Source organism: Aulonocara stuartgranti (genome assembly GCF_965226115.1).
Source record: "Aulonocara stuartgranti genome assembly, chromosome: 14".
NCBI lineage: Eukaryota > Metazoa > Chordata > Actinopteri > Cichliformes > Cichlidae > Aulonocara > Aulonocara stuartgranti.
This window is the reverse complement of record NC_138950.1, coordinates 32,250,703-32,273,338: the sequence shown is the minus strand read 5'-3', so window position 1 is coordinate 32,273,338 and position 22,636 is coordinate 32,250,703. Positions and strand designations below refer to the sequence as shown.

At 38.8% G+C, this 22,636-nt stretch overlaps 3 protein-coding genes across 3 annotated transcripts; 1 reads left to right on the top strand and 2 right to left on the bottom strand.

Moving 5' to 3' along the window:
- Positions 1–1,133: 1,133 nt before the first annotated feature.
- On the bottom strand, positions 1,134–3,094 carry LOC309688519 (lysophosphatidic acid receptor 6-like). The gene is made up of 2 exons (XM_082504309.1): positions 2,879–3,094; positions 1,134–2,225 (listed from the first exon to the last, which is right to left on the bottom strand). The coding sequence occupies exon 2, from the start codon at positions 2,153–2,155 to the stop codon at positions 1,310–1,312; it is 846 nt and encodes a 281-aa protein (XP_082360435.1). The 5' UTR covers positions 2,156–2,225; positions 2,879–3,094; the 3' UTR covers positions 1,134–1,309.
- A 367-nt stretch (positions 3,095–3,461) lies between these two features.
- Positions 3,462–4,718, bottom strand: LOC309688431 (lysophosphatidic acid receptor 6-like). Its single transcript, XM_082504146.1, has one exon. It carries the CDS (start codon positions 4,636–4,638, stop codon positions 3,790–3,792), a length of 849 nt encoding a protein of 282 aa, XP_082360272.1. The 5' UTR covers positions 4,639–4,718; the 3' UTR covers positions 3,462–3,789.
- Positions 4,719–9,470: 4,752 nt separating this feature from the next.
- On the top strand, positions 9,471–22,287 carry prss16 (serine protease 16; the record flags this gene model as incomplete). Its single annotated transcript, XM_082503879.1, has 13 exons — positions 9,471–9,531; positions 10,163–10,338; positions 12,047–12,146; positions 14,361–14,490; positions 14,823–14,946; positions 16,576–16,653; positions 16,952–16,999; positions 17,096–17,215; positions 19,702–19,866; positions 20,103–20,244; positions 20,604–20,783; positions 20,943–21,097; positions 21,967–22,287. The coding sequence occupies 13 exons, from the start codon at positions 9,471–9,473 to the stop codon at positions 22,036–22,038; spliced, it is 1,551 nt and encodes a 516-aa protein (XP_082360005.1). The 3' UTR covers positions 22,039–22,287.
- Between the last annotated feature and the right edge of the window lie 349 nt (positions 22,288–22,636).

The window sequence follows — 22,636 nt, the reverse complement described above, 5'->3', positions numbered from 1 at the left end:
GGGAAAGACCATCTCTGAATCGAGGAGGGGGCCTAAGGGTACATCTTTCGCCATCTTACAATGCTGTGATTGCAGCCATTCCCCAACTCCCTGTGAATGGTACTCATGGCCATTGATCAGTGGTCTTCGATCAGTTGGTTTTGGTCAGTTGTTGTTGATCAATGGTCATGAGAATTTGCATAATTAAGATTAAGGAACTGACCTCACAGCCCATTGTTCCTTCAGTGGGCTGGTTTCAGTCATTATGCAAATGTACTGTTTATAAGATTGGGGAAACCTGCAGTCAGCTGAGACTGAAAAAGTCACTTGGATGAGTGATGAAACATTTCTCCCACAAAAACGCTACGTCCAGAAGAACAGATTCAACTTTTGGAGATCACAATGAAGAGTAATACTGCAACCGACCAGTCACATTGATCGGAAGGTTGGTGGTTCGATTCCTGGCTTCCCCTAGTCTGCATGCCAAATATCCTTGGGCAAGATATTAACCCCAAATTGGTCTCCGATGCATCCATCATAGTATGAATGTGTGTGAATGCTACTTAGAAAGCACTTAGAACAATGTGCTTGTGCGAATGGGTGCGAATGGGTGAATGCACAAGTTGTCTAAAGCGCTTTGAGTGCTCAGAAGAGTAGAAAAGCGCTATATAAGAACCAGTCCATTTACCATTTATATAAACTCCCTTCTGGAACAAATAGTAAATGTCTCAAGTGGGGTTTTTTTTCTAATAATTAATGCAATATAACAAATTCATTATCAAATTAGGTTTGCTATTTGCCAAATTTAGCTTGCTTTGCTTGTGATAGTTTTTAATTGCATTAGTTAGCTTCTTAGCTAATGCAAACTGAATGCTCTGACAATGTGATTGGTCAGTTGCGATGCTGGAGCTGGACCAACAGTGTTTTGATGATATAGGAACAACACCATCACAGAGGCAACAGATTGTCTCTGACTGAAGCTGAGAAAAGTCTACCGGCAACTCCACCTTTCCTGTTCACGTGCCTCTATGTCTGTATTCTCAAATGAGCATATTTCCCCAACTATTAATAATTCTTTGAAAACAGAAGAAGTGTTCAAATTTTGCCAAAATTTCCTGCTGCTAACAACAAGCCTTTTACATTCTTAGTCCATCATTGTTGTTGTTTGAAGCACCAGAAACATTTTATTAAACAATTTAAAAAAACAAAACAAAACAAAACAATACAGTTGAACAAAATACTTGTCCCATTGCTACACAATCACTTTTTTTGGAAAATAGGAAAACCTTAATGTGACTGGAATTATGCATTGAAATAGCATGTCCTAAAGTTACTGCTCTCTTGGTGGATCCGCATCTTCTTTTTTCTTCCAGAAGCCATCAAAGGAAAAGTAATATAAGAATGGATCTAGACAACAGTTCACAGCACTAAGACATATCAATGGCTTTAATTCAGTAGGTTTAACTGTAACTACACCTACTGACAAAGGTAGGAAACAGATAGTAAACAAAACCAAGTTCATGACAAATATCAGCATTACGTTCATCTTGTTGTTGATCGCAGAGTCACTGAGATGTCTGTGCAGTACCCAAGACACCATAACGGTGCACACAATGTTGACTGCTAGCATTGTGACTATTAACACAAGATGTACATTTGCTATACCTTTAGTTAAACCTGGTTTCCTGTCACGACTGAAATCAAAACATCCACTGTGGTTTGCATTTTTTGGAAAGTCCAAAGTCTCTGGAACATTCAATACCAGCACAAATAGCCAGACCACTGCTGCTCCTTTCCAGGCATTGGATGAAGTTCGAAGATGGCGTGACCTCAGAGGATAAACCACAGCCAGAAGTCTGTCCACGCTGATGAAAGTAATGAAGAAGGCGCTGGAGCGGATGTTGTTGCGAAAGAGCATTGTGATGAATTGGCACATTATGTTGCTCAGAGGCCATCTGCGGGTGGCGTGATGGTAGATCCTCATGGGCAAAGAGATGATGACCAGCAGGTCTGATACTGCCAGGTTGACCATGAAGACAGCGTTGGGCGATTGGAGGCTGTGACGACAAAGAAGAATCCACAGTGCGACTGCGTTGAGAGGCAGACCTATCACCATAATGCAGCCAAAGACCCCAGCGTAAACCCTGTCCTCTGTAGTGACATTTGATGCGTTCATGATGAAGTTTCTGCCTCCTTATTAACTGAATTGCAGCTGAGCAGCAAACCTTCCACTCTCTGATGATTATCTGTGTGAAGTGAGGGTGGATTAGACTAGGGAGTGTGAAATATTGCAACAGGAAATCTGGTGGTGCAATTCGATCGTGGCCGCTGACGTTAATAGTTACCGGTATAACATTTTTAAATGAAATATCTTGTTTGACAAATAATAAACACACTTTTTTATACAATCTGACACCATTTAGAACCAATACTATTAACACCTGAGCCTAGGTTAACTGTAAAAGCTGTATTTCCCCCCCACTCCCAATGAAAAACAGGTAGCATTAAAACCAGTTTTTACCATTTTCTTTTTACTATTTTACAACTATAAACTAGTTTTACCGTGAAAAAGACAAACCAAACAGGCTGCAGGTCTACACCAACGCACAAAAGTGTTTCCACAGTTACGGAGCCAGCTATTTCCTTTTTTTCCAAGTAGTTGTGTTATGAGCTCTCGATTTGGATTTTGCATAGAGACATGTAAACTTGAGACTTCCTGTTTTTCACAAATAAGCTTATTTCATAAAATGTTACAAATAATTAGCAAAAAGTGACTGAATTCTCATAAAACAGCCTAGATTATTTTGCTATTTAAAGCTTTGATGATGCAGATTAACCTTTTTATGACTCTTAGAGCCTTGAGAAATTCAAGATTGTTCAAACGCTTTCAAAACCTCACATCGTCTGTAGTTTCTCTACCAGCAAAATGAGCCAGACGAGCGTAGATCCTTTTCAGGCACAGGACAAGGGTCTAAGATGGCATGGCGTCAAAGGAAAAACCAGAGCCATCAGATGTTCCAAGCTGATGACGGGGATGATGTTTTCACTGAGAGGATGTTGTTAAAGAGCATTGTGATGAACAGTGTGTGAAGAGTTAAAAAGTTTCACTTACAATGTGGTTTGTTTTACGTGCTTGACAGTATCTTGTTCTGCGGTATGGACTTCCGGAGGTCTTTTTTAAACTCTCCAGCAGATAAAGACAGGTTGTTTCCTCAGTCGTCAAGTGTACAAAATGTACAATAAATCAGCTACAGTCCTGAAGCTTTATATTTAAAGAATAGTTTTATGAAACTGTGAGGCTGACAAGTCTTTTCTCTATGTATCCCACTGCCTAAGCTTCACAAGTACATTTAACTGACAATTATTGTTGAGTTACTGGTGAAAATGTTGTTCGATTTTATTTATATAGCTCCAATTCACAACGACAGTCACCCAAAGGTGCTTTATATTATAAAATAATATTAGAATGAAACCCCCAAAATTGCATGACTCTGATCAAACCTGTGGTAACAGTGGGTAGAAAAAAAGTCCCTTTCTAACAGGAAGAAACCTCCTACAAACCCAGGGTCAGGGAGGGCAGCCATCTGCCACAAATCATTGGAGGTGAGTGGAAAGACAAGAAAGCAGAGAGAGGCAAGTCAAAAGACACACAATAGTACAATAAGCTCAGTTTCAGAACTTAGGAATTGGGATATTATGCTTGAACTAAATGAGCATTTTGTGCAATAACAAGTTAGTTCACCAAAAAAAAAAGAAGAAAAAATTCATGTCAAAAAGAAAATATCATACCAAAAATAACATGTCTAGCGTCTACATTTCTCCTCCCTTCATTGCATCTTCCTTTTTCTTCCAAAAGGAGTCAAAAGAAAAGTAATACAGCAGAGGATCGAAACAGCAGTTCACAGCAGCAAGACATACAAGTGGGGCTAAATGAGCAAAACTTTTTGTGGCTAAACCTATTTGCACAGGCAAGAAACAGATCGTGAATAAAACCAAATTCATGGCAAAAATCAGCATTACATTCACCCTTTTGTTGATCTTTGCAGTGTCACTGGGACGGTTGCATAGAGTCCAAGACACCATAATGGTGCAAACAATGTTGACTGCTAGCATTGTGATGATTAACACCATATACAAATAAATAACTGCTGATTGTGTTGCACTCATAGAAACAGTTCCAAAACAAGTGGCATTGTTTCTGTTTTTAAAACGTTTTAAGTCCATAAACCATGGGACATTCATTAACAGAACAAATAGCCAGACCACTGCTGCTCCTTTCCAGGCATTGGATGAAGTTCGAAGATGGCGTGACCTCAGAGGATAAACCACAGCCAGAAGTCTGTCCATGCTGATGAAAGTAATGAAGAAGGAGCTGGAGCGGATGTTGTTGCGAAAGAGCATTGTGATGAATTGGCACATTATGTTGCTCAGAGGCCAGCTGTGGGTGGCGTGAAAGTAGATCCTCATGGGCAAAGAGATGATGACCAGCAGGTCTGATACTGCCAGGTTGACCATGAAGACAGCGTTGGGCGATTGGAGGCTGTGACGACGAAGAAGAATCCACAGTGCGACTGCGTTGAGAGGCAGACCTATCACCATAATGCAGCCAAAGACCCCAGCGTAAACCCTGTCCTCTGTAGTGATGACTGACGTGTTCATGATCACAGAAGAGATTTTTCTGTTCTTTATAAAGTATTATAGCTGAGCATTCAAAGTTCCTCTCAGTGCCGTTTATTTGTGTGAGGTGCGTTGAGGAAAGTTTTTAAGAGTAAATTGAAATGAAGTGGCACAGGAAATTTGTAGACTCATCTCAAGAGTTGTGGTTGATGACGTAAATTGAGTTTTTCTGTGTGGTGTATGCTATAATTAAATCCAAATGTTGTTATACCTCAAATAAATATATCTTAACTATTTCAGATAGTTAAGATCTAGCTCACATTAATGGTTATTATGAATTAAATATATATGTTATATCTCCTGTCTAGAATAGAATAGAATAGAATAGAATGCCTTTATTGTCACTATAGAGTTGTACAATGAGATACAGAGCATCTCCTACTCAGTGTAAACATGATGGGGGGTACAGTTCTGCAGCGCTATGTACATATGGACAGTATTAACATAGGGAAAAACATATATATATATATATATATATATATATATAAAATGTACAATATACAAGCCGTAAGTAATATGTAATAAATAGTGTTATGTATATACAGTTGAGTTATTGCACATAGAATTGGTATAAATAGTGTTATGTATATACAGTTGAGTTATTGCACATAGAATTGGTATTGCATAGTGGTGGTCCATAAAGGAAGTGGGAAGTGGGGGGGCTGTGTTATCTGTGCATGTGTGAGTTCAGGGTGGTTATCGCTTTGGGGAAGAAACTGTTTTGGAGTCTGTGGGTTTTTGTGTTGATGCACCTGTAGCGCTTCCCTGAGGGAAGCAGGCTGAACATGTTGAAGCCAGGGTAAGAGCTGTCCTTGATAATGTTTGCTGCTCTGCTGAGGCAGCGGGAGGAATAAATGTCCATCAGGGAGGGGAGAGGGCAGCCGATGATCTTTTGTGCTGTCTTGACCACACTCTGAAGCCTCACTCTATCTGCTTTGGTGCAGCTGCCGTACCATACCGTGATGCAGTAGGTTAGCAGGCTCTCAATGGACGAGCGGTAGAAGGTCAGCAGCAGGTTGGAGTTCAGCTTGTACTTCCTGAGGACTCTCAGGAAGTGCAGCCGCTGTTGGGCCTTCTTGATGACCGCTGAGATGTTTCCTGTCCAGGAGATGTCAGCAGAGATGAGGACACCAAGGAACCGGAAGGTGTGGACCCTCTCCACACACTCCCCGTTGATGTAGAGGGGGGCCAAGTCGGTGCTGTGTCTCCTGAAGTCAACAATGAGCTCTTTGGTTTTCTTAGTGTTCAGTGCCAGGTTGTTTTCTGAACACCATGCTGCCAGCTTCAGGACTTCCTCTCTGTACTCTGCCTCGTCTCCCTTCGAGATGAGTCCGACTACCATGGTGTCATCAGCAAACTTGATGATGAGAGTGTTGTTGTGGGTCGAACTGCAGTCGTGGGTGTAGAGAGAATACAAGAGGGGGCTCAGCACACAGCCCTGTGGGGAGCCGGTGCTCAGTGTGCGAGTGGAGGAGAGATGAGGGCCGAGTCTTACAGTCTGGGGCCGGTTTGTGAGGAAATCCTTTATCCAGGCACATGTGAGCCTGGATAAAGTCTAGGGCTAACTGTAAACATTGCTAGTTGTGTGATTCCTTCCACCCCACTTCCTCTAACAGAAATCGTTAATCAGTGTTCAGAGGAAAAACTGTCATTACATTCAGATATCAACCAAGCTTGAAAAACCAAACACACGTTCACTTATCAACATTAAACTTCCTTAGCAAGAAAGTCAAAGTATAAATAAGTGTTTGACCTAAAATTCTATGGATTACAAATAAGAAACAAAAATATAACCGAGGGTAACTGTTTAACAAGAAGAGCTTTTCATTTAAACTAAACTGCTGCTAGATGCACTTTATCCAGAATGCAATATTATATGAATGTACAATTGCAACTAATTCAATAAAAGGACACGATGTTACAATCCCTGATAATGCATTGCTTCAAATCGAGAAAGTCTTGAGGAATGGCTACTATGAGGAGTGTGTTTAATGAAAAATTGCAACCAAGCACAACATTCACAGTTTCCTCTAGTGCAGTTTGTGTAGGTGAAATAAGATAAGATAAGACTATGGAGGGTAGAAAGTAAAAGCTACAACAGCAAGTTTGCTGAGGTACTTCAAGAGTTGTGCCGCAAATTAATCATGCAGTTTTCTTTCGATATGCTTTAAAACATTTTGTAATGTAATATCTTATTACACATCAGCTTTTATAAGATCTGACGTAGTTTACAAAACCACTCACACGGTTATGACATGGTTATAATAAAATAATATTATAAATAATTCGTTTTTGTTACATCCCTAATCTATGCAAAAAATAGACATGTTGTGACATGTGACTCCCATGTTCTTTAAAAGTCCAAAGAGTGACCACAGAATGAATGGATGGCCAGCACTGTGTAATATTTACACATTGGGAGTTATACTTATAGCCGTTATTTAGTGGTCAACTAACATTTATACAACTTTCATATTTTTTTTAAATAAAATTAGTGTTTTTTGGATCAGTGGCACAAATCTGTTTAATGTGCAAATACTGTATTTGCTAGAGGACCCTGCAAATATGAGGGTTTACCATCCAAAAGTGACCACATAAAACATCAACTTGTCAGAGAGTCTGTGTTTCACTTTTCAATGTTATTATTGTAATTTTAGTGCTCTGTAATGGCTAGTAAGATTTCCTGTTTGTTCTTAATACTCAATGATGTTTTGTGTTCTTATGATGGTACATTTTTACATCAAGGATTGATGCTATTATGCATATTTTCTATGGATGATAAGGAATAGCAAATTCCAATCTTGTGTGTTCATGCTAGCTAAAAGTAAATTTCCAAATATTTGATAATACAAGATCTGAAAGTACAAGATTTTTTATTAATAGGTCTGCTAGTTTAGATTATGAGGAGAATATATTATATTTGTTGGTAATATTGCTTACATCCTTTATGTATTCCTGTTTTAAGAGTGTCATATTAATTGAATATAGGCATTCAATTTGATTTACTGTTGTTCTGCTAATCATGGCAGGTTTCAGTGTTGCACTTGTGTTTTTCAGTAATAAACAGGCTCTGTTGACCACCAATATAATATTTATTTTTTCTTCATTCTTTTGGAAAGCACTGTAAACTATTTACCATGCAACTGATCTGGTATTAGGCTACAGTACACATTATTAAAATCTATGTGAGACTGAACTCTCTGTGCCCTACTCTCTGACCGGAGTCCCTGTCCGTAAAGGAGTTACCAAACCAGCTCCCCGGTGATATTTGCTCTGAGATCCCTAAGCATCTCTTGGGCACAGCAAAAATAAGTTGTAAACATATTGGCTTATTGTCCACTTTTAATGCAGTAAACTTGTTTCTAAACTTGCAGCTGGGGCTTTTTATATACAGTACTTTATAGCCTTAAATGTGCCTCTCTATTGTGTTCTACTCTCTTCTGGAACGCTGATAATGTAAAACAAGCCATGCAAATGTGTCCTCTGCATTGATCTGAATGGAAGATAACCTTAACCAGAGCAACAACTAGCACGGTGATAAAACCAGCCTGACATTATGAACCTGTGAAACATGCCACTGCTTGCCATGTACGTGGGTTTCATCAGCGCTCACTTAGAGCAAATTGCAAGACATAGAGATGTCTGCAAGTGATACCGAAGATAACGCAGATGGTTGTTCTGCACAGAGTTAGCAGTGCCTTTTCCTCTTGGGCCTGATTTCTTATCTTGTTTTGGAGGGTTTTCTTGGGGGTTTTTTTTGGTGGGGGGGGGGGGGGGGGGGGGGGGGGTTGAGAAAACAAACACAAAAACAAAAGATTCCACTGTGATATTTGAACCAGAACCTCTCTGTTAAAGTTCACGCAACCAAAGTAGAGTTGGCTAACATGACTAGCATTCAGCTCTGTGCTCATAATTTTACCGTCTGCTGCCACACTGGCTGACTTGAACATTGCAATTGCTGTCACTGCTGCTGCTGTCTGCAATGAGACAGCTCTGCGAGGCAGACATGACAACCAAATAAAAAAGGTTTTAACAGAAAAGACTGTAATACAAAATCTATTAGACTTAATTTGAAATTCTGGTAGAACTATAATATAATATAGTATTTGTTCTAAAATTAAAGTATAATTTTTATTTACCTACAAATATTTACTGATAGATACACTAGTAATGATTCAAGTTTTTAGTGCGAAGAAGAAATAATTATACTGTAAGTAATTTGAATTATACTTTAGGTATATTGCAGGAAAGGAGAAATAACTTTAAGTAGTTCATAACTACTTAACAGTTACGCACAGGTAAGAGTCTCACTACCTCTTGGTGAGTAGTTTGCATTGGCAGATATATCAACATTGTACACATCCTGAATGTAATGGTGTCATTCCATAATATTTGGATTGTATGTTTTAATACATAGATAGATAGATAGATAGATAGATAGATAGATAGATAGATAGATAGATAGATAGATAGATAGATAGATAGATAGATATGAACTTAGCCTCTGTGTGGACATAGGATAGTCTCTCTCACTACTCCCAATTAGGAAGCCGCAAAAAGTTGAAAACTGCCCTCTGTAACTCAACCATTCAGAAAAAAGCTGTTACAAAGCAGAGAGGTCTAATTACAGGACGAGGCTGATGCTCATTTCTGCTGAGCAGTTTTTATTAGTGCGCACGCACACACACACACACACACACACACACACACACACACACACACACACACACACACACACAGGAGCCCTTCAGGGACTATATATGGGACCCATAGAGTGACGTCTTGTGTGTTACAGAGTGGATATAGCATTTAAGATGAATTTCTTAACATTGCGCTGTCTCCTTCCTCTGCTACTTTTAAACTTTGTTTATTCTGGTGAGTTAATGAAAATTCCACTAAATGTGATACTTTAGATCTTGATATAAAGTACTGTGCACAGGCCTTGACCAATTCCTTATTGCTTCATAATTTCCTAGGGAATTAAGAAATAACTGCTTATTAAAATGTTTAAAATGTATACAATATAGTATATAAGGCAAAAACAGGGTTTTTTACAATTCTATGAATTTATTCTTCAACACAGCTTGAACCCTCTTGGTCAAACTTTTTTGTAATTTCTTTAAATAGTCTTCAGGAATATTTCTCTAGACTTCTTGAATGTCATTCAAAGCTCTTTTTTGGATGTTTCTGCCTTTTGCTCTGTTCTCTGTCAAGATGATCCCACGCTGGGCAGTCCATGACAGACAAATTTGGATTCATTCATCATCTTCAGTCACATGAGGATCAATCAGTTGTTTAGATAAAACAAAATATGGTTCACCTGTTCATATCACTAATCTGGCCAACAGAGCTAAGACGGTGCCAAGTTCTCCATTATTTTGCATAAATTATGTTTAGCTTATGATTTAGATTACAAACTATTCAAGTTTCGATTCATTAATTTAAGCAGTTTCACAGTTGTTTTTCTGTCCTATGTTTTTTTTTGTTTGTTGTTTTTTGCTAACAGGACAGATTCTGAGGATGATCAAGAGGCGTGCACGTGACAACCAGCTTCAGAAAAACAAGCAGCTTCTCCTGAAGCTCACAGTCAGTCTTCATCAGCCTCTCCACCACGTGAAGGAGGGTTGGATTGTCCAGCCCCTGGACCATTTCAACCAACAAAATAGCAACACCTTCCCTCAGGTAGAGGAACGCTGAGCAATGCTTTAATGCTTCACACCCCTGCCTGCACGTAAAGGTTATTCACTTAAAGGCAGTTAAAAGAAAAAGACTTAATGAGGTTTTTTTTTTAAAAAAACAACAAAACTTTTATGTAACTGAAAAATATATAAAATAATCATATGTGGGAAAAGGAAATTTTGCTATTGCTCTAGCAAAAATAACTTCTTACAGGTGTTTTGTAATGACTTTTTTGACATCTTTGATTCCCACTTGGATTCACATCTGAGTTTTTCACTGAATTTGGCAGCGTGTTTAGAATTTTTATCATTACAAAAGGTTCAGCTCAAACCTTCAGATAAACAATCTTATTATTTTCAAGCACTCGTTGACTTGATGCAGAAGAACATTTCCACCACAGTGCTTCATAGTTGGTTCTTCTCCCAACATGCTATTTTTAGTATGCAGCAAACACATTTCCCTTCAGAGCACATCATTTCATAACGCCTGCTTTGTATGTGTAAAATTTGCATTTTTAGGTATCACCATTTGCAAGAGTTATTTGCAGGTTCTCTGATAATATTTTGTGGTTCTTGAGAATTTCTATTTCAGGTTGTCTTTTCTCGCGCTGAATTTGCTGAAGTAGCCAGTCCAAGTCCAGACCAACTTCAAGTTTTGTTTCCTTTGTTTGAAATTTAGAAATCATTTTTTATTCTCTGTTAGACTAATAAGCTCGAGCTTGTCTTTGAAGGCCTCAGAGAGCTTCTTCCAACTTTGGCATGACATTTAAACAGACAAAATAATAGAGCATGCCAGAGGTTTGATCAAAGATAGAGTCTGCCTGTCACTCCCTTAGGAGCATCTCGTCCCCTTTTTTAATATTTTGGATTTGAAATGGTGTGGTTATGTTATTAGGGATTTTTTTTTTAAAGATAATGAAGAATATTACGAAATGTTAGTTTTTGATGTTATTTCCGTATATCGTCTTATCTTATCTGTAGGCATCGCATCAAAGAGAATCAAATGCCGGCTTGGCTAAATATGGACGATATCCATTTTCTACTTTTTAAATATGACTCTAAATTTACATTTCACTTCTGGGCACAGACCTCTCCAGTGCGAGTGCATGGTGCTGATAATTAAAGGCTTGATGTTTGAGAGGTCTTTGAAAATCTATGTTAACGATAAGAGAACTCTTCCATCAGTCAGATCCTGTGAACCAAAAGGAGGCCATAATTTATTTAAAGCACTGGAGAAGATGCCATCGTGTGATATTTCTGAAGACTGCTTGGATTGCAGTGACGCTGATAAAACAGATGCCCTGTCAGCTCAAATCGCAAAATAGGCTGCGTGCAGCAGAGCAAGTGTCCCGTCCCACTGAACCCTGCTGCTTTCACTTTGTTGTGGAGATAAGAGCTAAACTGAGTTGCTGTGGTTCTTAAGAAGCAGAGAGTGAGCGGTCCATTCAGAGAAATGTAGACTAGATGAACCTTTTTCATCACTCCTGATTCAGCACGGAGTGACAGGGTGGCGTTTCCTGACAGCATGAACTGAAATGTTCGGCCTCATTTAGCTCTTGCAGCCATTTGAGGCTGCCAATGTGCAAATTTGCCCACTCCAGCATCAAGTAAAGGATTACTCAGAGCAAGTCCTTGAATGTGCACTGCTGCCGGTTTGGGCGAGCATAAATAAAGCATGTCTTTCTTCTTGTACTTTTCTCAATGTCCTCCAGAGGTTCTTTGTGAATGAGGCATACTGGCAGCATCCTGATGGCCCGGTGTTTCTCTACATTGGGGGAGAAGGGCCCCTCGTTGAGTATGATGTTCTGACAGGTAGTGTAAAATACAGCACATATCGTCACCTGTTTGTGCCTTTCACAGATCAGACACGCATATGAAATCAGTGTTCAAAACACTCAAAGAACTGGCAACATAATGACTTAATAATCAAACTTTGGAGGTAAAGTGATGCTCATCTGCGAGTATATCTGTGTTTTGTCTTTTTTGTACCCTAAAACTTGTTTTGTAAGTACCCGTAATCCCCCAGAGAAGCGTGTATAGGAGACCTAGGAAAAAGTAGATGTTGGTACTGGGTTACAATTTTAAAACACACAGACACAGTGCTTCTATACTAAATTCACCTGTTATCATACTTTACTGCTAAAAATATACTGTGGAACAATCTACGTAATATACAGTAGATCACTAATCATTAATATTACGTAGATTGTTGTTTAACAACGACAAAACTTTAAAGAAGACCTATTATATATTAATAGAGTCATTTTGCAAGATCTTTGAACTCCTCCTCCCTTCCCCTTTTCGTCCATTTTTCCTATAAGCAACCTTTCTTCTGATTGGCTTCCCCACATAAACAGAATACTTGAAAAGCTGGTAAGCAGAGCTTCAGTACTCATATAGCCAGAAAGTGTGTTGCAGAGATCGTCATATTAATGATATCCCATGTCACTAATACTCTGCACATTGCCACTCCCTCACGTTCTCTAACATCTTCCTGATCTGCTCGCCTCACCACCATGGGCTTTCAGCCGATTGGCCCCTTGTCTTTGTAACTCTCTCCACATTTGCGACACTGGTTCTCTCCCTATCTTTAAAGCAAGCCTTAAAACAGACTTTTTTTAAACTTGCTTTTTCTGTTTAATTTTAATTTTATGAACCTCTGATGTTTAATTCAGTCAGTTTGTCAGTTTGTCCATACTGTGATTTTGTTATTTAATTGCTTTTACCACTGAGTGTCTTGAAAGGTGTATATAAATAAAATGCATACTTTTTATTATAGTTATCCCTTTTCTATGACATCATACAGATCCAATCACAGAAAAAAAAAAGTCTAATACTGAGGATTTAGATCAGCTTTATCCTCACAGCGATTACTACAACTCATACACTGACCTAATTTTTATAAACACCGGCCATGTTTAATATGAGCACAGACAGCAGTCACAGTGCATTTATGACAGAAAATAAGGAAAGTGATTAATAGGTCCAGCAAGGTCAGGGAGGAGGCTGTATTTGAATGGCTATAGCTATTAGCTATATGTAGATGTTGGTTTTTATAAATCATTAGTTCATTATTTTGATAATAGTTTAGATCATTTAGGATTTTTCTAAGCACAATGCCAAAATGATGGTTGACAAGAAATTATACTTATTTTCACAGCTAATTCAACGCTATCATTTTGATATTTTCTTGTTTTTCACATTGTATGGCAGTACAGGCTCAATCATCACCGTCACCATTCATATATCAAGAAGATTATAGATGAAAAGCCTTTCTGATGGCACCACTGTCATATTTTAATGAAATATATATATATATCGAGAGTTCATTCATTCGTGTTTTCTGAAATTTGTCTTCAAATGTGCAAACAGTCTAGCCCCAGAGCCTCTTTCAAGAAATGACCAAAGAGAAGAAGAATCGTTAGGAGAATAGTGAACAGGAAGTGTAAAATGTCACAGCAATATGGAGAAGATCAGCATTCTCTGTAAAAGCCTGTTATCTATAAATACACTTCCACCCGAAATCAAATTAATTACAGAGCTTAAATCTTTCACGGTAAAGGTCAAAGTTTGTAAAAAAGCACAGAGCTGCAGCTATTTCAATTAATTAGAATTTCATAATTATTCATATTTTCTAGGAATCATGTTATAATCAATGCGTCTCTGTATGTCTTTTGTTAGATTTCTACATTTTGTGTCCAGTTAGTGTATATTTAACATAGTTTTGTATCTACAGTACATCGTGGTTCTATGTGATTGAATATTATAAACTTTTATTTATTAAACTGCATCATCTTGTTTGTATAAAATTGATCAATAGTGCAAATAGTCATTAGTTACCACTTAATAGTTTCCATATTTTTTGCTCAGACTGTAGCAGGACAGTGTAGCTGGACACATGACACTTTGTAACTTTTTAAAGTTACACTCACTTTTAAGCCTCTCGTGTACCGTACCTGCATCTCTAAAAAAATATTAGGGCTTGCTTCAAAATGAATCTTATCTGCTTCGAACATGTTTTCCCAGGTCACCATAGTGACATGGCTGAAGAGCACGGTGCTCTACTTCTGGCTCTGGAGCATCGTTTCTATGGTGACAGCATTAACCCTGATGGCCTCAAAACAGAGAACCTGGCAGACCTAAGCAGCCAGCAGGCGTTAGTGCTGACTCTCTACCAGTGTGTGTGTGTGTGTGTGTGTGTGTGTGTGTGTGTGTGTGTGTGGGTGTTCATCATGCAAATGTGTATCTTTCCCATCGCATTTCTCCTGCATATGAATGCACACCTGTCTATCTTAGGATTCATTAGGACATAGACTATCAGTAATTTTATTTGTAAGTCAGGCAAATCTAATGTAATTTTGTACATTTGATTCCAAGTATCTCTCTGTCGTTTCATCTATCTGATTACATTTGTCTTCGTGACTTTTGTGCAGACCTCTTTAGATGCATGTGCACTTTATTTTTTGTAATTTGTTTCTTTTCATTCAGACTTACTGACCTGGCTGCATTCCACCAGTACATCAGCCAAAACTTCAATCTGACGCACAGAAACACATGGATCAGCTTCGGAGGCTCATACTCTGGAGCTCTATCAGCCTGGTTCAGAGGAAAGGTACAGGACATGGTTTACATATGGAAGCATTCAAAGATGCATAAGGCTTCAAACTTTAAAATACAGCACCTCACAATCTTTAAAAACTAATCCTATAAAAGACAGAGAAAGATTTTAGAGCTTATTGACTGTTCTTCTGGAACAACACTTCTTATTCCTGATACTGTGACTGAGATATTTGTTCTATATCATTTTACAAAAACAGATCAGAGCAACATATTTGTATTTCATACTGACAGGAAAGATCTAGTTTAGGGAAAAACACAGCGTGAGTCATTTGTTTCCGAAGAACTGTAGACAGGCAATAATTCATAGATGCTCTTCTGTTTATACCCTGAGGAGATAAGAAAGTACTGAATCTCATCTTACTATATGAATGTATCACTTGCTTTTTTTTTTTACTTACATTTTCAAGTCCACAAACTAAAAGAAGATGATTCTTTAAGTGAATATTTGTGGTTACTCTTGTGCAATGATTTTCTAGACAAAGAGTTAATCAGTACCCTTTCTGAGGTCATGACGTTACTATGCTACCTCTATGGTTTTGTTAGTAAATCCCATAAAAAGACTAAAATCAGCTACATTATGAAGAAGTGTTCCCCACTTTCAGATTTTTTAACATATCTTTCACATGTTGAATTGCATATTTTAGATAATCAAACTAATTTTAATATTAGCCAAATATAAGCAGAGTAAAATGCAGTATTTTAAATAGTGATTTCAGGTAATAAGGGGGGGGGGGCCTCACCAAAGCTTTTCTGCACTTTACCAGAAAATCCTGAAGGAGAATGTCTGGCCGTCAGGGTTTGGAGTGGCCTAGTCAAAGTCCAGAATCATGATGTTTGGCATGACCTTAAAGAGGCCGTTCATGCTCAAAAATCCTCCAGTTCCTCCAAAGTGATGTGAAAGACTCATATTATTAGTTATCAAAAACATTTGATTGCAGTTCTTGCTGCCAAAGGTGGCACAACCAGTTATTAGTTTTAGTGGGCAATTACCTTTTAAAAAGAGGATCATGTAGGTCTGGATAGCTTTTAATACACTAAAAAAAAACTACTTCTTAAAAGCACTTAACCAATAAATAAATATTCAAAACTGCAATTTTGTATTTACTCTGGTTATCTTTGTTTAATATTAGAATTTCTTTGATGATCTGACACTTGCAAATGTGAGAAATATGCAAAAGAAATCAGGAAGGAGCATATATTCATATATATAAAAGTACATCGATTGCTGCTTCCACTCTTCATAGCCTGCATGCAGCTCTCCATGAATTCATTCCCAAAGAAAGATGAAGTCTTTAAGTGGTGTTTGGTAAAGAAGATTTTAGGAAATACTTTTAGAACATCTGAGGATGAAGCCACTTTCAAGTATGGATTTGACTGCTGCATTAGTCCCTGTATAGCAAAAGCAAGGAGCTAAACCAAGCTCAGTCACCATATTAAGCGGAGTCATGTGTTAGGTAGTGTAACAGTGTGGAGAGGAATGTTACATGTTAAGTTTTGGATATAAAGACATGTATAGATTATCGGGTTGTTAACATTGATCCTCATGTTTTACAAAAATCATGTAAACTCAACAGAAATATATTAATTGTTTTTGTGTGTCTTCTCTCGCTCTGTACTGCAGTTTCCCAATCTGGTGTATGGAGCTGTGGCCTCCTCTGCTCCAGTCAAGGCAAAGCTGGACTTTTCTGAGTATAACAACGTAATACGACACAAACCATGGTCACAGGATTTAATATCACCATTCATTTAATTATTATTGATTTCTTTGTGTTTTCATCGCTGACTCTTATGGGCTGAATGTGTTTTTCACCATCAAAGAAGTAACTGTGATCAAGTCCAGTTTTTCCCTTCTGATGTCAGTACACCACAAAGGTTCCTCCATAACCAGAACTTGACCTTAGGTTCCTCTGTTGTACCTACATCCCTCCAAACAACTAAGGTGTCTACTGAAGTTCATTTCCTTTTGAATCACATATCTGCCCTTTCCTCTATTTCAGGTTGTTGGCTTGAGCCTGTTGAATGAGGCAGTTGGTGGCTCAGAGAAGGTGAGAAGTCTGCCACCATCTGTGCATCATGTGTCAGGGATTAGATTTTAGTCTGTTACTTTTGTCTGTTAACTTCACACCATCCACTTCCTGCAGTGTCTGTCTAAAGTGCGTGAAGCGTTTGCTGCAGTGAAAGAAGCTCTGATGAGTGGAAATATCAACCAGGTAGCCTCAGACTTTGGATGCTGTCAAATCCCCAAGGATCCTTATGATCAGGTGATGACATGCTTTGATGGACACCAAGCTCTTGTTCACGCAGTTCTGTTCATTTTTTGCTTTTTAAAAAAATTAAATATATACTTTTTTGTGATAACTTTCTTTTCCCACTGTATGCTGGTAATAAGCTGTTTGAACCTTTGCAATCATGTGAAAAAGAAAGCGCAGCTTTATTTTAAACCTGTCTACAGTCTTTCTGTGATAAACATAGGACAACTGTCAGGTATACTATTGCATTTTATTGCAAAGTTCAACTTGATGGTAAAATGCCAAAGCTGTAGTTGCGAGACCTTCACTGCAAAACATAATATGGTACTTGTCCAGAGTGTTGCTCTCTTGCTAAATATATTTAAACAAATATGGAGGTTAATTCAAAATTATTCATTTGCCTATCATGGCTGCCGGGGCGAGCCATGTGGTGAAGGAGGAAACGGACCCAAAATGCAGGCAGTGGACTGGTGATGAGAGAGACAGGTGGGCAACACACCTGGGAGAAATCGGAGCTGACGGGACAGGGGAAACGTAAATTGAACACACTCACATGAGACGGGGACCTTCAGAATAAAACAGGAAACTCAGACACAGAGAACCAGACATGACACTGAACTAAACAGACAGATTCACAAGCAGACAGTGTGACCAGGGCAGGCACAGAACAGAAACCTAACAAATCATAACAGAATACATACTCAGAATAAACAAAAGCATAAAGAAACACAAAACACTGAGTCAGCAGACTCAGGACCATGACATTGCCTGCCTAATAAAGAGCTATGGGTCACTGAGTCCAGACTTTACTGAAGAGGGTGCTCAAAATGGGAGTCATGACATGAGGTTCAAAAATGGAACTTAAAGCGTGTACTGTCAACAGTTCTTCTTGTGGACCGCCGTGTTAGCCATTAGGTGTTCTGTATGTACTAGCATGATCCTTTCTGAGGCCAGAAAACAGAAATGAAAAACAACAGCAACAACAAAAGCTAACCCCAAAAAGCAGAAGCAGTGTGTAGAGCACACGCCATGATTTATTAGCTTGTAGAACCACTTTTAGCAGCAGTAACTTGAAGTGTCTGTTTTCTGTATGTCTTTTTCAAGCTCTCACATTGTTCTGGTGGAAGTGTGGCCCACTCTTCTTTGCAATGTTGATTCAGTTGTTTGAAGTTTGCAGGCATTTATTTATGCACAGCCCGCTTAAGGTCCCACCATAGCATTTCAATTGGACCAGTGGTCCATTCCAGCACTTTGATTATTTGCTTTTGGGATCACTTTCATATTTCATAACCCATTTTCAACCAAACGTTATCTGATCTGTCACACAGATAAAGAGAAAGTAGCTTTCTGAGGAAGCAGCCCTTCCAAATAATGTCCTGATAATACCCTGATGTGTAAAACCTGAACTGAAAGAGGATGCAAGCCTCCTTTACTTTTCACATTCAATATAATGTGGCCACTAAACTGCTGGCCATAGCAGTTCATGGCTTCTCCAGATCCCTGGGAAAGCTCTCTTTTTAGACCTAGCCCTGCTTTCACAGTCCAGGTCAAATGAAAGAGTTTTTTAAGTAGTAGTATACATAAAGTGGGCTTAATTATTTGCCTACTTGTATTGACTGCGTGTGGGCTGTCAAAGTGTTTAGGCTGGTTAACAAACACTGTACACAGATTCAACTTTTCATGTTAATCTCTTGTTACCATTTATTCATTACTTTTAACTTTCCATTAATATCATTCACTTTTTAGTATTTATCATCTAAAGTTAACAAGTTATTTCTGTATGTTCATTAGTTTAAGCATTAAATTTGCTCACTAAATCTATTTTGCTCTCTTATTTGAACACTGGGCTTCAAATATTAGTGTACTTTTCCACTTCTTTAAGTTACTTGAAGACGTTTCACCTCTCATCCAAGAAGCTTCTTCAGTTCTAAGGTCAAATGGTGGAGAGTCCCAGATATAAACCTAGTGGGAGTATCCCCCCACAGAGGGACAAAAGGACCCCCTGATGATCCTCTACTCGCCTGAGCCAAGGTGTGAAACTGGGTGTGGGTCCCAATCAGCCAGAGTTTCGGATGAGTTCATTGTGAAACCTGGCCCCACCTTATCATGTGAATTCCTAAGATCAGATGGCCCAGGATGTGAGTGGGCGTTAAGGAGTCTGGGAAGGGAACTCAAAACTGGATTATAGATGGCAGAGAGTTGGTGTCGTAAACCGTCTTCAAGCAATTTAAAGAAGTCCAGAAGCTTTTCTTTACAAGCTCCTTTGACTACGATGACCTGGATGACTGAGAACCTTCACAGACATACTTTTCAAATTATTTCCACGTAGTCTCCTAGTTGGCAATCGATATTTTTCCTCATTTAATCCTGTTTTCTTTCTCTTTAACTCTTTCCTTTATTTTAATCCTGTTTTCTTTCTCTTTAACTCTTTCCTTTATTTGTATCTATCTCTTTCCAGTTTTTATGCAAGTGGACAATAACATATTCCTTTACTTTAGATTGAGCTGATGGAAAGCTTGGCCGACATTTTCATGGGAGCAGTGCAGTACAATGAAGAGGGGGTACTCATGTCGATAAATGAGCTCTGTGGCATAATGGCCAACAACAGCCAGGAATATCAGGATGGGATGGAAGCCTACAACCGCCTTGTTAAACTCTCACAGGTATGGAGAACAGAGCGGGCTCCTTCTCCCCCTTTACATGTCGATATGTGGCCACCAGATGTCACTGCTGAGCCATTTTCCTGTATGTCTGCTGTCCCTCTCAGAGCTAAAAACAAGCAGTGCAAGCATTTGTGATTCCTTTATGCCTTTACCCTTATGCAACTCCCACAACATCTGTCTACTAGTTTTGTTTCTTTTCTTTTTTGTCTCTTTGCATGTGTTTCTGCACTTGACAGATTTACCGATTCACCAGTAAGGAGCCGTGTTTGGACATCTCCTATGAGAAATCAATGAAGGATCTGATGGACACGTCAGTCCATGCCGGCAGAAGAGGAGAGAGACAGTGGACCTACCAGACATGCACTGAATTTGGCTTCTGTACAACACAAACACACACAGACACTTGTTTTCATATATTAGCGTAATTAACATAATTAACATAATGCTTTCCCTAGCTGCGTACTCTAACCATCAGAAAATTAATGCCTAACCCTTAGCCTAAACCTAACCATAACCTAATTGTAACCCTGACACTAAAACAGCATTTTGAGCCTGGAAAATGCCTTCAATCTTGTGGAGATAGGCATCTTGTCCCCATAAGTGACTGTTGTCCCCCACAAGTATAGTGGCATGCCAATTTTCTGTCCTCACAAAGTCATGTAGACATGTACACACACACACACACACACACTAACACTTCTTTATCATACGTGATTTTTTTCTTTTCATGTTTGTAGACCAGACTTGTGAGGACGCCACTTGTCCTTTCTCTGGGATGTTGACCCTGCAGGATCAGACTAAGCTCTGTACCACGCTGTTTGGTATTTCCCAGCATTCCCTGCCTGCTCGCATCGCCTTCACAAACACTTACTACGGAGGAGACAACCCCCACACACACAGAATCCTTTATGTTAATGGTGAGAGTGGGTTTACTACAGACAAAGTCAACACATTTACAGAGAAAATACAAAAGTAAGGCGAGACAGAGAATACCGCCTTTTCTTACATATTTAGATAACCAGCAGGGCTGCAGCACTTTCTTGACTGTTGAAGACTTTTTTTTATCACTTCCACAGGAGGAATCGACCCGTGGAAGACGTTGTCGGTGGTGCAGGACGGGACTGAGGAAGGAGAGGAGGCCCAGACAATTTTCATTAAGGACACTGCTCACTGCGCTGACATGTCGAGTAGAAGAGTCACAGACCGCAGCTCGCTCACGAAAGCCAGACAGGTACCCACGCCTCACTGAGAAGTTTTCAATCTGAAAAGCATTTTTCAGAGCAGCTTCACACACCAGTCAGTGCTGTAATCCTTTAAAGCATATTTTCCTCTCTTTCCATGTCTGTCTTAAAACAGCACAGAGGCGCGCTTGAAGAGTAAACAGATCCTATCCTGACGTTATTTCAGCCTAAGAAACAGAGGACAAAATCCACAATGCCCACATTTTAAAGTAAAATTCAAATCAGTGCATTTTACCTGAAGTTTTAGCTATTTTTGAACTTAAATTAAACTTCCAAACTTTAGAAGTAGAACATCTGATATGAGTTAACAACAAAGATGATGCACTCTCTAGTCAAATACATGCAACTGCACATTGCTGGTTAATTACATTGCAGCATTTACACCATATATTTCCAGAGCGTGCCTTGTCTCCTTTAAAGAGAAATGAGGTAATTCCAGCTTTAATAACTGTCAGAGTTGTAAAATACTGCCTCGTGATATAATAAACTATACTGTGAAAGTGTCAGTTAAATGCTGGAATGCATTTTTACACAGTATTGTGGATTTGTCCTGCATATATATAGATATATAATCTATAAATCTCAAATTAGTTGTGATTCATATATCATAGTGCACAAAACAACCACTTAAGTGCTGCTTGGTGGTGCACAATCACAAATCAAGTGCTTACTGCACTCTTGCAAATCACACATTGCAGGCTTCCCATATCAAAACCAGCCTTTTAAACCACATACTAACCCAGGAAGCACCTTTGCTTTGCGGTATAGTGTGGTAACAATCCTCAAGCAGTTGTAGCATTAGAAACATGAAAAACCTTAATGTATGTCTGCCTTTCTTTCTCATCTTTCCACCTCTCAGGAGATTGAAAAACACGTGGCTAACTGGCTAAAGACAGCTGCCCAGGAGAAGCTGGAGAAAGGAACGTCCTGATCAGATCACGTTATAACCCGATCATCCCTTATCACCCACGTCTGAAGCTGATAAGAAATAGTTAATAATCTGTCCTCCGCCTCCTCCTTCTCCTGCTCATCATCTTCCATTTCCTCCCTCCTGTTCTCTGCCCCTTTGCTGTCCATCTATATCAATCTCACAGCACAGAGGCCGATCTGTGTATTTATGTGTTGTGCTTTTCGAGATTTTCCTCTTATGTCTTTATTTTGGACTTTGTGCTGAACATTTCTGATGTTTAGGCTGATTGAGTTTTTAGAGGTTTGTGTTCTTAACAGCCATTTCTCACTGATTAATTTTTAAATGGTGCTAGTAAAATAAAATGTTTTTCGTTTTTTTTTTTAATCTGAGTTTTGTTTTTGAAGTATTCCTCAGTTGTCATAACCATTAAGTGTCACTAGGGTGTGATATTGCTACATGATGAAACCCATTTCTTGAGGCGCTGCTATCAAAGTCCTGAGTGGCTTATTTGTTGTTTTTGATGAAATACAGTAAGCATGCGAATCTCAAGCATTTGTCTCTGATGTTTTTCTTTCTTTTTGCTTACATTTGTTAAAATCAATGAACTTCAGCGGATGTG